General features: G+C 54.9%; 6 protein-coding genes across 6 annotated transcripts; 3 read left to right on the forward strand and 3 right to left on the reverse strand.

Moving 5' to 3' along the window:
• Nucleotides 1-1107: 1107 nt before the first annotated feature.
• CkaCkLH20_06633 (uncharacterized protein) lies at nucleotides 1108-2043 on the forward strand (the record flags this gene model as incomplete). The annotated part of the gene is made up of 3 exons (XM_038889350.1): nucleotides 1108-1277; nucleotides 1334-1936; nucleotides 1992-2043. 3 exons carry the CDS (start codon nucleotides 1108-1110, stop codon nucleotides 2041-2043), a joined length of 825 nt encoding a protein of 274 aa, XP_038745162.1.
• A 319-nt stretch (nucleotides 2044-2362) lies between these two features.
• CkaCkLH20_06634 (uncharacterized protein) lies at nucleotides 2363-3533 on the reverse strand (the record flags this gene model as incomplete). The annotated part of the gene is made up of 3 exons (XM_038889351.1): nucleotides 2363-2793; nucleotides 2909-3113; nucleotides 3168-3533. 3 exons carry the CDS (start codon nucleotides 3531-3533, stop codon nucleotides 2363-2365), a joined length of 1002 nt encoding a protein of 333 aa, XP_038745163.1.
• Nucleotides 3534-4114: 581 nt separating this feature from the next.
• Nucleotides 4115-5376, reverse strand: CkaCkLH20_06635 (uncharacterized protein; the record flags this gene model as incomplete). Its single annotated transcript, XM_038889352.1, has 2 exons — nucleotides 4115-4839; nucleotides 4887-5376. 2 exons carry the CDS (start codon nucleotides 5374-5376, stop codon nucleotides 4115-4117), a joined length of 1215 nt encoding a protein of 404 aa, XP_038745164.1.
• A 1222-nt stretch (nucleotides 5377-6598) lies between these two features.
• Nucleotides 6599-7465, reverse strand: CkaCkLH20_06636 (adenylate kinase; the record flags this gene model as incomplete). Its single annotated transcript, XM_038889353.1, has 2 exons — nucleotides 6599-7248; nucleotides 7309-7465. 2 exons carry the CDS (start codon nucleotides 7463-7465, stop codon nucleotides 6599-6601), a joined length of 807 nt encoding a protein of 268 aa, XP_038745165.1.
• Nucleotides 7466-9910: 2445 nt separating this feature from the next.
• On the forward strand, nucleotides 9911-11629 carry CkaCkLH20_06637 (mrs7 family protein; the record flags this gene model as incomplete). Its single annotated transcript, XM_038889354.1, has 2 exons — nucleotides 9911-9971; nucleotides 10065-11629. 2 exons carry the CDS (start codon nucleotides 9911-9913, stop codon nucleotides 11627-11629), a joined length of 1626 nt encoding a protein of 541 aa, XP_038745166.1.
• An 804-nt stretch (nucleotides 11630-12433) lies between these two features.
• CkaCkLH20_06638 (vacuolar targeting protein) lies at nucleotides 12434-13951 on the forward strand (the record flags this gene model as incomplete). The annotated part of the gene is made up of 2 exons (XM_038889355.1): nucleotides 12434-12688; nucleotides 12770-13951. The coding sequence occupies 2 exons, from the start codon at nucleotides 12434-12436 to the stop codon at nucleotides 13949-13951; spliced, it is 1437 nt and encodes a 478-aa protein (XP_038745167.1).
• Between the last annotated feature and the right edge of the window lie 2010 nt (nucleotides 13952-15961).

Raw genomic sequence — 15961 nt, forward strand, 5'->3', positions numbered from 1 at the left:
TCGCACGCCGTTCCCGAGCCCGGGAGACACGACATCCGTTCCGCCATCAACGGAAAACAACCGCGATTCCTCAAATTCAGACGATCTAAAGTTCGTCTTACGAATACACCAGTCCCAGAACTTCGGGGCGAGCATAACACCGTCCTTTTTGGGTCCCACAAAGTAGAGTCATTCTCGTCATCGCACCGGCCGCGCGCAGCATGCCCAAGCATCGAACAAAAAAACGTCGTCGCCATCGGGATGTGGGCGCCCACAACCCCACGGCCGAACAGAAATGCTCCGACAAGGTGTCGCCCGCGATATCATTAGTGCGGGAAGCGGGACTGACGGCAGTGCTAGTTGTGCTAAAATACCTTTAACAGCGGATAATGACGCGGCCCAGCCGACGACGACGACCCCTTCCCCCCTTCCTGAGGCGGGGACGGCACACTCCGGCCCACTAAGGAGCCACCGGCTGTTGGTCGCAATGCCGTGCTGTGGGGGCTCCCAGCCGCGAATTGTGAAGCTTGCCGCCCGTTGGGTAGGGCGGTTCGCGATCCGGAAGGGCTAAGCTCTCCCCTAGCAATGCCACTTTCGACAGGGCCGGTCGAATTACGCAGCCCTCCTCTAATAGGTAGTATTCTCATGTTCGTGGGGGTTCTGTCCCCCTCCCCCAATCCACCCGGGAAGACGCATCGGTTCATTTGGGGGTCTGTTTGTTGGTTGTTGGTTGTACAGCGCTTGGATATATGATAACTCGTTGGTCCCCTCCCCCAATACCTCCCTCATGGCGCTTATTTGTTTGTTGGTTGGTACAGCGTAGCATCAATCGCAAACTGTTTTATTTATACCACTCTTCTTTGTCTTGGGGCAAACGTCAAATCTCCCTCTGTTCAGGTCAGCTCTGCTGTTTCCAACTTGCCGAAAGATCCGGGTGTGGGCGCCGCGTTTTCCCAATCCTTTTATTACGACCTTCGATGACGTTACGCCTAGCCAGGCAGGGGAGGATATAAGCAAACCCGGCCACCGCGTAGTCCCAACAAAAGCCGCTGTTTTTGCCTGCTTGCTTTCCCAGAACTTTCACCTCCACGAATTGGTGATTTCCCCTGAGAAATTGGAGACAAAAAGATGCAGCTCGGACGCCTGCTTTCGACGATCGGCGTCGGCTTCGCCCTCGCCCAAGCCACACCGATCCAAGACCCGACCTCAAAAATCCCGAGCCCCGGCGCCGCCGCCGCCGTGACGCGCACCGACGAGTCCCGGGAACAGCCCGCCGCGGGATACTTCCCCGAGTCGAGGTCAATTCTCCCCCCAAACCTCTACTCAATCGCACACGCACTGACTCTAAATCCAGTTTCTCCGCCCACTACGACCCTCGCTTCGCAACCAAGCCGCTCAACGCGACGGCGGAGCGCGACGCCGTCAAGGTCCTGGTCCAGACCTACCTGTCCACGCTGCGCGACCTGGGCGTGCAGACCTGGCTAGCCCACAACGCGCTGCTGGGCTGGTGGTGGAACAAGCAGGTCCTCCCCTGGGACGTGCGCCCCGCGGCCCAGCTGTCCGAGAACGGCATCAAGTTCCTCGCCGCCTACTACAACATGACCACCTGGTACTACAAGTACCCCAGGGTCCCCGGCGGCCGCGAGTTCCAGCTCGAGGTCAACCCGGCCTACGTGAGCGGGGCTGCGGTCGACGGCTCCGACGCGGTGGACGCGCGCTGGATCGACATGGAGAACGGGGTGTTCGTCGACGTCACGGCGGTGCGGTATGCTGAGGGCCACGCGCAGGGCGAGGGCGTGCTGGCGACCAAGGACGGGCACGAGTTCCGGGATACGTACCTGTACCCGCTGCTCGAGACGACGTTCGAGGGCGTGAGGACCAAGATCCCGTTCAAGTACAAGGACATGCTTTTGGCGGAGTACGGGGAGGAGGTGTTGATCAACAAGGAGATCAAGAAGTAAGTTTGCTGTTTTGGTGAGAGGATATGGCGAGGATGCTAACCACTCGACTAGTCACAAGTTCGTGGACAACGACATGGAGTGGGTTCCTGAGCAGGAGCTCTGATCTACAAAAGCACAAGGCTGTATGATACGAACGCATTGGAGAACTTCAGGCGTTGATGGGGAAAATCAAGAACTTTTCTGTATGGCGTTGGGGGATACCCAGGAATCTGACTAGCAAACAATCCTAACACATTCTGCGTTGTACGTCTCTCGGTGCTCTTCCTCTTCCGATCATGTCATGGTCCCTTCTGTTGATGCTATTGCCTCCATTATCACTCCTTTCCTCTCTACATCCTCCGTGTATACAGCCCGTTGATGCCATCGCCTTCATTGCCATTCATCGTCCGTGTATACAGAATCATCGTAGCGCTTGGTCGGAACTACATCTCGTCCAAAGCTGCCACCGCGACATTGATAGTCTGAGGCAGTTTCTCCAGGCAGATGACCAGGGGGCATCTTCCTTCACCGTTGCATGTGTGCTTGGTGTCTCGCGCCATCTCTTCGATGCGATTGATGATGTCCGACGGCGAGATCTCTTCCTTGAACAACACCGTAGGGGGCCAGAGACCGTGTCTTTGAAGGGCAAGGAAGTAGTTTCCTATGCGCGAAGCCGTGGTGCAGACATCGGGTAGAAGGTCTAGGTTGTGGCAAGGGTTGCACTTCTTGGCTTTGGCGGGGGGTCGTCGACCGCAACCAAGGCAGAGCTGTTGACGAGTGTCATAAGCCCCCCGGGCTTTTGCAAGCTCTTCGAACGAAAAGAGCGCTTTGGTGATGGCACCCAAGGAAGCTTGCATATCATTAGTGAGCTTGGCTATTGCGATGGTCAGTAATACTTCATGAGACGAGAGGAATAACATCATGACAGTGACGAGGGAAAACGACGATAGTGACGAATCATGGTAGAGGGCGGGGCCGGGGGATCTTACCCACGAGCGTCTGCGGGATCTGGGCCAGATCTTCGTCGTTCGACCACATCTCGACAAACGTAGCCGGCAACTTCAGACATGCCAGCTTGCTCATCTTGACAACTTCGGCATCTGTCTTGAAGTTCGTAGCGGCCAACAGGAAGGCGCCAATGTCGCAGGCGTCAGCGTTGCAGTCCGCGGCAATCTTCTCGTGGATCTCTCGGCACTAGCGGGAGATCCAGGGAGCAAGAGCCTTGTGGAAGCCAAACATCGAGCTGACGGTGGCGATGTTCGAAAGCTGTTGAGCGTCGATGGTTTCGTACTCGTCGGTATTGGTGTGGTGAAGAAGCGAAAGGATGCACCGCATACCAACGTTCAACGGTCGGTTCGTTGCAACAGGCACGACGTTGTGTTCGCGAGCAGCCTCCGAGATGGCCATCAGTGCCGCGAATTCAGGCGAGGCGATCTTCAGAACGGCGGACGAGACGCACAAGTTGTTGATTTCGGAGGAAGTTGTGTTGACGACAGAGACGATCAAGTCGCCATCCTCAAGAATAGGCTCGGCAGGCGTAGCCAAAATCTGTACCAACATAGTCTCAAGGGACTCCGGATCGTCCGTGTACATTGGGCGTTTTGCGTCGCTCATTGTGTGTTGGGGTGCAGAGATATTATGTGGACGACGACGAGCAGTGGTTGAGTCTGGTGAGAAAGGAAGGAACAGGGGGAAAAAAGGTATGCTGCAGAGAAGGATGGATATGGAGGTAAGGTAGGTAAGGTAGACCAAGGGGAAAAATTGGTACCTGTCGTTGGGCAAGAAGGTGGGGGGAATAATAAAGAGAAGGCAATAACGGAAAGAACGTGGATGTGGACGTACCTGCCCTTTGTAGTTGATCAGACAACCAGATCGGAAATAAAAGACATCCAGTCTACAATAATCACTTCAATGTGAGGCATCAGGGACCAACTAACAATTGCAGTTTCTTGATAGGCACCAGATCACATGTTTTCATTCTGCATCTCATGGGCTGCAAGCATAGGCTGAACAAAAATCACCTGCTAATGTTTCACGTCATAAGCCCAGACTACAGGTTCTATTACCCAGCTACTTTGGCAACATTAGTTTCCTTGAGTTGCTCGTCTACGCCTCAGGTAGTTTCCTTCCCATCATCTCAAAAAGCCAAAAAGGAGAGGAGATGGACACTAGTTGTCCTATATCGACGCGCTTCCCTAATAAAACCCATCTTCACTGATCCCAAATCCCGCCATCGAAGCCATCTGGCGAATCTCCCAGCATAGCCTCGTCAATTCCAGATCAGGCAGATCTCCAGCATCATCCGCAGTAATGAGGAACTCAAAGCCGTCTGAGATATGCTCGTAGGTGCCATATTCAAAAAGTGCGATATCCACTCCATGTTCGTCGCGAATTGGCTGCAAAAGCTTTCGTATATCATGACGGATTTTCCAGTCGACATCCCCGGTGGTTCTCAGGACGTGATAACGGACTCTGAGACTTGTCGGAGTCTCTTGTCGAATCGGCTCCAGCGCAATCCACCCCTTTTTCCAATAGGCTCTCGCAAGAGGGCTCACGGAGATCATATTTGACGGTCCGCTGAGGTTCTCCTTTGTCAGTTTGGCCAAATACCCGTCGATCTTCTCTTCCCCCCATATAGGAGAAACGGTTTTCAACGCTCGTCGGAATTTCCTCAAGTATGATCTGAGAAAAGGGTTGAACAAGTAGCACGGCTTGGTTCCTGGCGTTTTGGTAATGACGTAGTGCTTGTCTCTTGTGAAGGCTTCTTTTATCGCCGACCGCTCCGCGCTGACTTCCTCTTTGCTTATGCCGTACCACTCATGGTATGCAGGTTTGTAGTTGTCGTCTTCGTCGTCGCTGTCGTCATATTCGTTATCGGATTCAGACCATTCCAATTCTCGAGGTTTGTCCTTAGCCAAAGCTGAATGAGGATTAGCAACGTCCATCAGATTGAAGGAATTAACTCACAGAGGTCACAGAGAGCAGCCAGACCGTCCCTTAGCGGGTAGCAGTCGAGAACAAAATCGACTTCGTGATTGGCCGTCATGTTACAGATTTCTCGCAACCGCCACATTGGGGCAAGCATCACGGCCGCCGAGACGATACGTCCCCGCGCGAATGCGTTTCCCTCGGGGATTTTTGTAAGCTTGTGAAAAGTCGCCTTGTTCAACTTGTACCTTTCGTCAAAATCGTTGGCCCAGTCGTAGGGGGGCTTGTTTGGACGAGCGTCCAGATGGGGGAGTTGATAGCGGCGCAGCATATTCCGAAGGTCGCCAACTGCCACGTTGGGATCATCGATGGCAGTCAGGACAGCATCAACCGCTCTGACCTTCAGAGCCCGAAACGAATCCGTGTCGTCATTATCGTCTCTCTCCAGGGCTCTCTTCAGCTTGTTGACGACGTGGTCCGTGGTGGGGGTGGCGCCTCGGGCTGGCATAGACGGGTCGGGGCTGCTCATGATGTGATCTGTTCGCTGATGCCTCTGCCGAATTTGACGAGGTAAGAGAAATTTCTTGATGGACATATGTATCGTGAGGTAGATGAGTAAGGTACTTAAGTAATTTGAAAAAGTTGGTCTCTCAAGGTGCGGGAAGTCAATAGAAACTCCTCCAAGTGTTCGGAGAAATCGAATAGTTATTTGGCTATTCTTGATTTATTTCTCCTAAACGTTCCACCCATCAACAATATGAAGTATACGTAATGTTTCTGAGCCAGCTTCAGCTCGTCAACATCAGTTCTGTTGTTAGTTATGTTCACTTGACTTTATTGAGAGATAGCACGGGCTAAAGTGCTAACAGTGTAGTAAAGAACCGAAGAACACGCATTGGTAAATCGCTGAAAAGCTCCTTTAGAGCCGGGCACCAGTTCCAACACGTAGCTAATGGTTCACCCCAAACTGCATCTCAACGTCTCGCAAACGCTCCCCAGAATGAGAGCGAAGTAGCGATCGCGTAGAACTGTCTCCCAGAGTGCTTTGTGCACGAGCTCCAAACGTCTCGGAAACCGACCAAGAGCCCGCCGACATGTCGAGCTACGAACAACTCCGGTCGGGGGCCCACGATGCGGATGGGCCTTCCGGGCCGCGACCTCCCGGCGCCGTAACGGACGCCCCTACCAACCGAGGTTTCTACTGAAGCTCGGAGAGCCGAGGAGTGGAGGTGGGTGGATGGGTGGTCCGGGCCTCGTTCGCATTAAACGCGCGCTGCGTAGCAATGGTTTGACTTGTTTGGATGACAGCAAGGCATCCCTGCCGCCCGATGGCTAAGTTGAACCTTCCCCGCGAACCGCGTTACATGTCCCCGGACGAGATATCCGAGGTGTGCTGCGGTACTGGAGTTGGCGCGCACATCATTTATGCGTAGGCGGCTGAAGCTTCTTGACGCTGGCTGGTGGTGGTGGAATTAGACATTGGGCACAAGAAGCTCATCGGGATGGTTCATGGGAAAATGAAAAGTTTGTACATTGGTAAAGGGACGTATAGGACGTATAGGATGTATAGTGCCAACCAGACGCTTAACCAAACCGCAGGAAACATCTGCGCGTGCCATGGGGTTCATACCCATTCCTCCCGACCTGCCCTTTTTTGGCCATGGGGTCTTTGATGGCCAACCCGAGGTATCTTGACCACGTTGTAACTCCTTTGGATATAACAATAAAAGGAATGAATATTCAAAAACATTTCAGTGAACGAAGCGCTTCTCAAACTCGTCAAAGAGCAGGGGACTAATGTCGTCACTGCTCATGCCCTCGACCTCCCAGAGAACGCCCTTCTTGGCATAATGCTCAAGCAATGGCTCACTAGTCTCCTGGAACTTGCGGAAGCGCTCCCTGTAGACAGCCTCAGTGTCGTCTGGGCGCTGCATAAGGGGCTCCCCGGTGATGTCGTCCTTGCCGGGCACCAGGGGAGCGTTGAAGGTAGTGTTGTACACGCGGCCGGAGGGCTCGTGAACCCAGCGACCCGAGATGCGCTCCATGATGACGTGGAATGGTGTCTTGAGCGAGACGACGAGGTTGATGGGGATGAGCTTGTCGCAAGTCGCGGCTTGGACTGCTGTGCGGGGGAAGCCGTCGAGAATAAACGAGGCCGAGGGATCCTCCGAAGCCTCGGGCGGCGCGTGGCTGTCGAGGGCGCCCGAGGCGGTGACGAAGTCGTCGAGATGCTCCTCATAGAAGGAGTCCACCGTGGCGGCAGAGGACGCGAGGGTCATGACCTGCGGGCGGCCTCGGTTAAGCAGCCAGCCGTTCTTATACAGCTCATTAGAGATCAGGCGCATAATCAAGTCGTCAGCGACGAGGCCGCCGGACTTCATGGTCTTCTCGACCTTGATGCCTACGGTGAATAGTGGTTAGCATGTGCGATGCGGTTACGGGCGCGGCATGTGACACTTACCGAGAGGGGTCCGGAGCTTGACATTGTTGCGGAGAAGGTCTCCCGTGCTGATGGATTGGAGCTGCGGGAAGCGCTGAAGGAGTCGTTCAGACTGGGTTCCTTTTCCAACACCGGGAGCTCCGACGAGAATAACGCGGGCGGCTTTATGGAGTCTCATAGTATAGGCGGGTTGACAGTTGATCGGCGCAAGTGGTCGACTGAGTGCCTCGGGCTTTTGGTGGAGGGGAGTGAGGGGGACGAAGTAGGAGACGAGAGTCGTTCAAGTTGGAGCAGCTTCGAAATTGGATGGCGGAATTGGCTCTGGCCCCGGGACGTGCGGGGGAAGAGTTGCTGGTCGGGAATCGCGAGACCCAAGCGGGATCGTGGTCGGGAGGAGATTAGGAGAAGTCCATGGCTACAGCGAGAAGTCGGAGTGGTGAGGATAAGTCTGGTGGAAGAAGGGAAGAAAAGAGAAATCGGAGAAAGGTGGATGGAAAGCGTTCGAGTTGGTCCTGGTAGTGGTACAGCAGGAATGCCGAGCAGGGCGGGTGGAGAAGCGGCGGACGCAGAACCGCGGTGGTGGGATGCAGCAGCGTGAGTGCAGGGGTTGAGTGAGTGTGATGGAGATTGGCGTGTAAGGTAACTCGGACGGGGATGCTTGGAAATCGGTCGATGGTCGGATGGGCGTTGAGCGGCGCGTCCAAGACACTACCGTGGGCACTTTGCGTAGGTGGCCGACGGCGGGAGGATCCCCCCGCTGCATTCCATCTCCATTCTCCCTGAGGTCCGACGCGGTTGAGCAGTAACCGTTGACGCCTTCTTTGGGTGGATTCCAGGTTATTCCAATGTAACAGCTTCACTTCCATTACCTTACGTGCTTACCTACACCTTAATGCCCGTTGTCCTCGGGGTGGGTCGGAGATACCTCATTGAGCAACCAAACCTAAGTTATAGTTGGACCCTTCGATGCCTTCCCTGACGGATGTCTTGGACCATTGGATGCTTGATTCCCTGAAGGGCCACGGTGCCAACCTCTAAAGTCCGGGGTACACTAACACCTGGCACATCACAGGCCAGCAATAGGCACAGTGTGGTGTCATCACTTTTGATGACGAGATCTTGGGGATAAGATAGCGCACGGAGGTAAGGTCTTGGAGGGTACGTACCTGGTCTTGATGTCGCAGCCGTTGACACAGATGGCTGCGGTCTCTGCCAGCTGGCAGACCAATTTTGCTAGAGAACCCCAGATCCCCCAGATCCCTCAGATCGAATGTGTGCTTCCCACCAAAAAAGTTGCAAGCGGAGTCCAAAAAATTTAGGGAGCATTTGTTGAGGCGGTCTTCGGCTGCATATCCGTCATTATCAGCGCATAACATTCCGATCGCGCAATAGCCCAATCCTACCCTCGCGTCGTTTAGCGACCGGGCTGCAAGTCGTTCAATTGGACTGGTGAGTTGGTTGCTTGGTAAGTCGGATTGGTTGACGATGCTCGGAACTCATATACCTGTCAGTAGGCCCTTGTTTCGGTTCGACCGTATTGGACCCTGACCTCGACTCATCTGCACCGGAGACATTTGAAAGTCAATAAGAACATTCTCATCCCGTTCTCTCCGGGCTAGCCATGACTCTGCAACAGCGTGTGTACCTCACAGCAACCAAGGAGCCAAGCCCCAGAGGGAAAATGTCAAAGGAAGCCAAGTTTCTATTCCGAGTTGGCATCCAAACATTCATACGGATACAGTAGCAAGGCCGATACCGCCGATCTGGCCTCCACACAACGCCATCTGAAAAGCCCACGTCAGTCTCGACAACTGACATGGCTTCGGTCCAGGCAATCCACAGTACACGGTGGTGCCGCAGCGTCCGCCGGCCGTTCCACCCGGCTTATTCTGCCCCTATCGCCGACACGGGTGAAAGGCACGCATAGGCACAGCCCGGGTGGACGAGAACCAGAACAGCGTGGAAGCAGCCACGCAGCTCACCAAACATAAGCTGCCAGCAGACGGGATTCAAGCCAGCGCTGCCTGCACCGCCAGCTAAGGCCAGGATGACCCACCGATCTACAGGAGACCGCCGTCGTCTTTCTTTGCTACCCATGTGGCGATAGGACAGACGCACCAATTGGATCTGTCCAATGATCCAAACAGTGGAGGACGTCTGGTCCGGGCTCAGCCCAAGAGTGGTGTACGTATCCTTCATCGGTACGTACCGAGTCCCGGAGCTGGCTTCGGTGCCTCGTCCGTGCTTGGGGTCCCAGTACCTTCAACGCCGCAAGCGAACCCCGAGAGCGAAAAGAGGCAAACCCCGTGATCTTGCACGTGTTGAATCCAGTCCCTGGACCCCCCCAGAATGGGTGGTTTCGGAAGCCAGGGACAAGTCGTGGTAGCACCCCATTTGATGCGATCGGTTGCCCTCCATTCCAGAATTCTTGGGTCGTTTCGCATCGCATTATCTACATACATCTCCCCGTCCTCTCCTTCATCACAGTTCCTTATTTTGTAGTATACTGCCGACTCACAACACATCGCCCATGCTCGTTGCTCTACGGTAGTCTGTTGATTATTCACACCCACTTTTCCCACCTTCTCGGTGCACCTCCTTGCCACCCAAACACGGCTGCATAATGAGCGCCTCAGCAAATGTCGCTCGTCGGGCGGTGATTGCTAACCCGTTCCTGGGCAACGGTAAGCCCACCTCCTGCGTCTGCCTCTCTGCCCGATCATCGCCGTGGTCTGCGGCGAAGGGCGATTCTGAACCTCATCTCTAACTCTCCGCAGCGCGTGCGCTGTCTAGTCTCGGTGTTTCGCCAGCCGTGCTCGGCCGAAACGCAAGGCACCTGCCTCGTCGAACAAATGCCATCGCCCTACTCGTTCCCGTCCGCCATCTAGGCACCGACCATCACAACCACGGCCAGGGCGGTCCGCCGCCGGGCTTCAATGTCGAGGAGGCTAAGAAACCTCTCCCCAAGGAGCCGGCGGCCAAGACGGAATCCAAGGCGACACAGGAGTCCAAGGATGCGGCTCAATCCGAAAAGTCCTCCGAGAAGGCCGTCGCCAACAAGGCCGACTCCGACGCCTCGTTGTCGGAGCTTGCTGCGGCGAAGAACACCGATGTCGAAAGCAAAGAGGCTGCAAAGAAGGAGGATTTGACACTCTGGCAAAAGGTCAAGAAGGAGGTCCACCACTACTGGGACGGAACGAAGCTGCTCGCCGCAGAGGTCAGGATCAGCACTCGTCTTGCTCTCAAGATGGCCGCCGGTTACGAACTCAGCCGAAGGGAGAACAGGCAACTGCGCCGCACCGTCCAGGATCTCGGTCGCCTGGTGCCGTTCTCGGTTTTCGTCATCGTTCCTTTCGCCGAACTGCTCCTCCCCGTCGCCCTGCGACTCTTCCCCAACCTGCTGCCCAGCACGTACGAGGGCCAAAAGTCCAAGGACGCCAAAGCCAACATCCTCAGGGCCACGCGCAAAGAGGTCAGCGAGTTCCTCCGATCTAGTCTTAAGGAGACCGGGCTGCCCTTGACCCCCGCGACCACCCGGAGCGAGGCCTTCACCACATTCTTCAGGAAGCTTCGTTCTTCCGGCGAGTCGCCCACCCACGAGGACATCATTAAGGTCTGCAAAGTCTTCAAGGACGACCTCACTCTCGACAACCTCTCAAGACCCCAGCTGGTCTCCATGTGCAGGTACATGAACCTGAACACTTTTGGTACGGACAACATGCTCCGCTACCAAGTCAGGCACAGAATGCGCCAGATCAAGAGAGATGACAGGCAGATCAGCTACGAGGGTGTTGACAGTCTGACCGTCGGCGAGCTGCAGATGGCGTGTGCCAGCCGTGGCATCCGCACGCAGAGCGTGTCCCCTGCGAGGATGCGTGAGTACCTCCAGCAGTGGCTGGACCTGAGATTGAAGGATGGTGTCCCTTCGACTCTGCTTCTTCTGAGCAACGCCTACATGTACGGCCAAGTCCCCGCACACAGCCAGGTTGAGGCGCTTGTTGGCGTCCTCTCTTCCATCCCCGATGAGCTCTTCCACGAGATCTCCCTGGAGGTGCACAACGCCGAGGGCGCCGCTACCAACAAGCAGCGTCTCGAGGTTCTCAAGGAGCAACAGGAGCTCATCGACGAGGAGAACAGCCAGAACGAGGAGAATGCCAGCACCGGCTTTGCCACTCCTCGTGATGTTGACGACATCGACGAGAAGGAGGAGAGCAACCAGTCTGCCGAGGCTCAGGCCGCTCCCTCAAGCCAGGCCCAGGAGGCCAAGGACGCAGAGAAGGAGATGCTGGCGGCGAGAGACCAGAATGCTACGATTGAAAAGGCGGAGAAGAGCGACAAATAGATCGCTCGACAGCTGTAAACAAGCACATTTTCTTTTCTTTGTTAGACGTGTATGGCATAAGGCTGGGTAGCGTGTACTAAAAGAGGGTTCATGACACCCAGGGGAACAGCACAGGTCACTAGAAAGATCCATCTCAGGAAACCGAATAGATTCCACTACTGTATAACGGGCGGCTGTTGTGTAGGATGCCACCATTTATGTAGATTTTTACCCCATACGAATTCTTTTTTCCAAACGGTTCCTCCCATCTCTACTAGCTAAGACTGTGGCCAGAGCTTCAGTGCTGCTGCAATTGCATATGCTGTCAAGTGAAAAGAAAAGCGGCCCCGGACCTGGCTCTGGCACCTTGTCAAGGTCGCACTGCTCTCTGCTTTGACTTCGTCATAGCCTTTCGTCTGACGGTGTTTCCCGGATGCTAGCGAGTTACCTCATCGTTCGCCGGTTCCAGGGGACCTCTGTGGGTACCTGAACGACTCCCCGCTATCGCACTGCCCAACCGCATCAGGTCAGCTACACTCAAGCTGGTCACCACGGCTGGGCGACAGCAGGCAGCTCCAACCCATTCCCCACCACTGCCGCCGACACTTCCTGCCATTGTCCGGCAAACAAGACGATCCCTCCGCCATCCCTTCTTTCTTGCGACAATCGAGATATACTAGTTTTCGGACCTCGGTCACTCGACGGTACCTGGGCTTATCAATCATTTCGACGATACCCCATAGCGAACTACTTGGCCCCCATCACCCGATCCAACAACTCCGACGACGACAATAACGTAACCCCACGTCCATCCTGCTGGACGACATGGCGGTTATTGATCAACATCACGACGACTTCTCCAATGTGTCCTGGCACTCGGAGCAAGCCGCTGCTGCTGAGAGCTCTAGCTCAGTGGCAGGCAGAAACTCTGACGAGGCCGATCGCAACGGACATTCAGCCTTTGACAGCGATGCCGCAGATACCACCGGCCAGGAAGTGCTGGAATGCACCGTCTCCGAGCCGCTGAAGGAGAACGATGGCTCCAAAGACACCTTTGTATCATACATGATTACTACCAACGTAAGGGAATCCAAAGGCTTTGTTGCGATGTTCTACAAGGCTGTCCCCGCTGGAGATTTGCGCTCTAACACTGCTCCCTAGACCACATTTGCGACCTTTCAGCGATCGCAGGCAATCGTCCGCCGACGGTTCACGGATTTCGTCTTCTTGTATAAGGCACTGAGCAGAGAATATCCCACCGCCGCGGTCCCTCCTCTCCCCGACAAGCAGCGTATGGAATATGTCAGCGGCAACCGCTTCGGCTCGGACTTCACCAACCGCCGGGCGCATTCTCTCCAGCGCTTCTTGACCCGTCTCTCCCTTCATCCCGTCCTTCGTCGCGCCGATATCTTACACATCTTTCTCGAGAGCCCCGATTGGAACGCCACGATGCGCAGTCGCAGTACGAGGGGATCGCAGAGCAGCGATGCAGGCAGCAGTGGTGTCTTCGACAACCTGACGGACAGCTTCCTCAACGCCTTCACCAAAGCCCACAAGCACGATAAGCGATTTCTCGAGGTGCGCGAGCGCAGCGACAAACTGGACGAGGACCTGGCCCACATCGAAAAAGTGGTCGCAAGGGTGGCTCGCCGGGAGACCGACCTCGAGCTCGATTTCAAGGACCTGGCAGAGCAGTTCCAGAAGCTCATCACCCTTGAGCCTGGCGTCGAGAACGAGGTCAGGCACTTTGCCAATTCGGTCGAGGACACCGCGGTGGGCCTTAGAAAGCTCAGGGACGTCACCGACCAGGATTATCTGGGCAGTCTCCGGGACATGCAAGCCTACAGCATCGCGCTGAAGAGCCTTCTGAAGGCTCGGGAGCAGAAGCAGGTGGACTACGAGCAGCTCACCGAGTATCTTAACAAGAATACCGCTGACAGGGACATGCTCCAGTCCGGACAAGGCTCTGGCGGTCTCTCGGGTGCTAGCGGAAGGCTCATGCGTAAGCTGGAAGATGTGCGCGGAGTAGACCACGAGCAGTCGCGCCGTGACCGGCAACGGAAACTCGAGATGAGCATCGATAAGCTCACCACCGAGGCGGAGCGAGCCAAGAAGACAAGCGAGCTCTTCGACGACGAGGTTGTGAAGGAAGTCGCCGATTTCGAGCGGATCAAGCGGGTTGAGTTCAAGAAGCAGCTCGGCGGACTCGCCGACTCTCACATTGAGTTCTACGACGACGTGATTGGGATCTGGGAGGGGTATGTCAAGGCGATGGAAAAGGAGGGCGTTTCGGGCACTCGCAGCACTGGCGTCGAGCCTCCCGGCCGTAGGCTGGCTGAATAGTTGAAAGACAGCACTGTCAAAGTTGACGACGAGACCTCAGAAAAATGGATTCAAGCAATGGGTGGGAGGTAGCTACGCGTAATGGGTTGTTGTATGTTGGAATACGGAAATGCTTCGGATGGCACCGGGACAACAATGCTTTGAAGAAGCCCGGCGATGAGAGCCGGCCATTCAGATGGAGTTCTGGGATACCTTTCGGACCCCGACATTGAGGGCTGGACATTAATTATGAAGAGGCAATGCAACTCTGCTGATAACGAATATCACTTTTTTTCTCTATGATATCAACAGAGATGGCTTGAGGCCACCTCGAGAGACCTTTCTGTCAAGAGTCATCGATATGTAAGGTCGAGGCTGGCCTACCACTGCCTGACTACGAGCACATACGAGTTGAAGCAGCTTGACTTACGACCACGACGGCACCCGCACCCGCAAACACTGAAGTGGCTGCATGGCGATCAAACATTCTCTAGCCGTGTCTTTGGGAAACACAAACCACAGGAGACGAGTTTGCCAAGCAGAGTTTTGCTGACAGGGCACCCCATCGCGGCGTACTACTATTCAGTCGCCTGCGTCTTGTTTGAATCGAACGCGGTGGTTCTGGCGACGCACTGCGCTGCGTTCGAACACACTCCAGTCAGGGTCCTTTTCATGCGGAAACAGGGATGGCCGATGGATGGCGGGGGAGAGAATAAAAAAAATGTTTCTCATCCGGACGCAGTGTCAAACGGTCTAAAGATGCATGTGTGGATGGGCTGGGCTGACTGATTGTTGAGACTCAGGAACCTGGCTGGACGTTTACGACCATGCACGACACACACATATTCTTCTGTGTGGTGGTGTTGGTACGTAGTTTAATCGCCGCCGTTGCCGGACGAAAACGAAAAAGTTTCAAGAAACCCAGGACGATCGATAAGTAGGAAGCTTTATATTACACAAACATCATCATGGAAGGCCTTATTATTCTTATGTTATTAATGATGGACTTGCGATTACCTCCTTCCAGGCTAGAGCTGAATAAGAAGACCAGTAATACGATAGAGACACTGGGGGATGGCGGACGACAGCGACAGCGACAGCAACAAGGACAATACTGAGGATGACGACTGCCGGAGAAGAGAGACAGACGCCTGGACAACCACTGTTCAAATTTTTCAGACTAAGGCAGCAAGAAGAAGACTGTGAGCTCGAAATGCTACTTGTTATAGCGTTTTATGACCCGGGTGTGTATGAGATGGGTGTTCGAGGTACGGCATCGATTCCGAAACGGTTGACTGTATCAAGCGCCAAGGAACCAAGATGTGCAGCCCTTCCCGGCCCGCGAACCTATGATTTGACGTCTGGACTCCTGGGCGTTTGGGCCTCTTCTTGTCTTTTTCTTCAGCCAAGACTTTTAGGCGATGCATGTTGTCTGGGACTTCATTTTGTCATTGGGCGGGTTTGGTTCTTCGTACGAGTACGATGGTCTTGGTGGTGTTTTGCGCCGGATATACCTGATGAAGGCAGATATTTGCGATTAAATGATGTGGGAGATTGGGAGTTGCAGCATGTGCAAGGCGGCATTACGAATACAGGTGGTACGGTACGTACTTCGCGATATCTTGGATCCAGGGTGAAGAATGCCCGTGTAAAAAATAGCAGCAACTCGCCGCTGCAGCAGCCTGAATCTGTCCCCGTGGCTGTCCCAGGATGCTCGCCGCGCGGCGTGGCCAATGAGGCGCCTCGATGGTGGCTGCGCCTTTATTGAAACGGCAGTGTGGGCGGTGGACCACTGGTCTCTGCTGCACCTGAATCGCTGCCTTCCTTTTCGGTGATCTGTAGTGCAGGTACCATTCCGCGACTTGTCGTTAGCGCAATCCCTCTGTCTGCAGCAATGGCAACGAAAGGAACGCTTGGGGTCCAGACAGGGTCCGTCTTGAGGCAGAGTAGACGAGCTCGGAAGGTAAGGTACTTTGGATAGTTGTGAAGGGTAGGTGGTATTGGGGAGTGCTTTATGTTCCTGCCGTTTTC

This window comes from Colletotrichum karsti (genome assembly GCF_011947395.1).
Source record: "Colletotrichum karsti strain CkLH20 chromosome Unknown Scaffold20, whole genome shotgun sequence".
Taxonomy (NCBI): Eukaryota; Fungi; Ascomycota; class Sordariomycetes; order Glomerellales; family Glomerellaceae; genus Colletotrichum; species Colletotrichum karsti.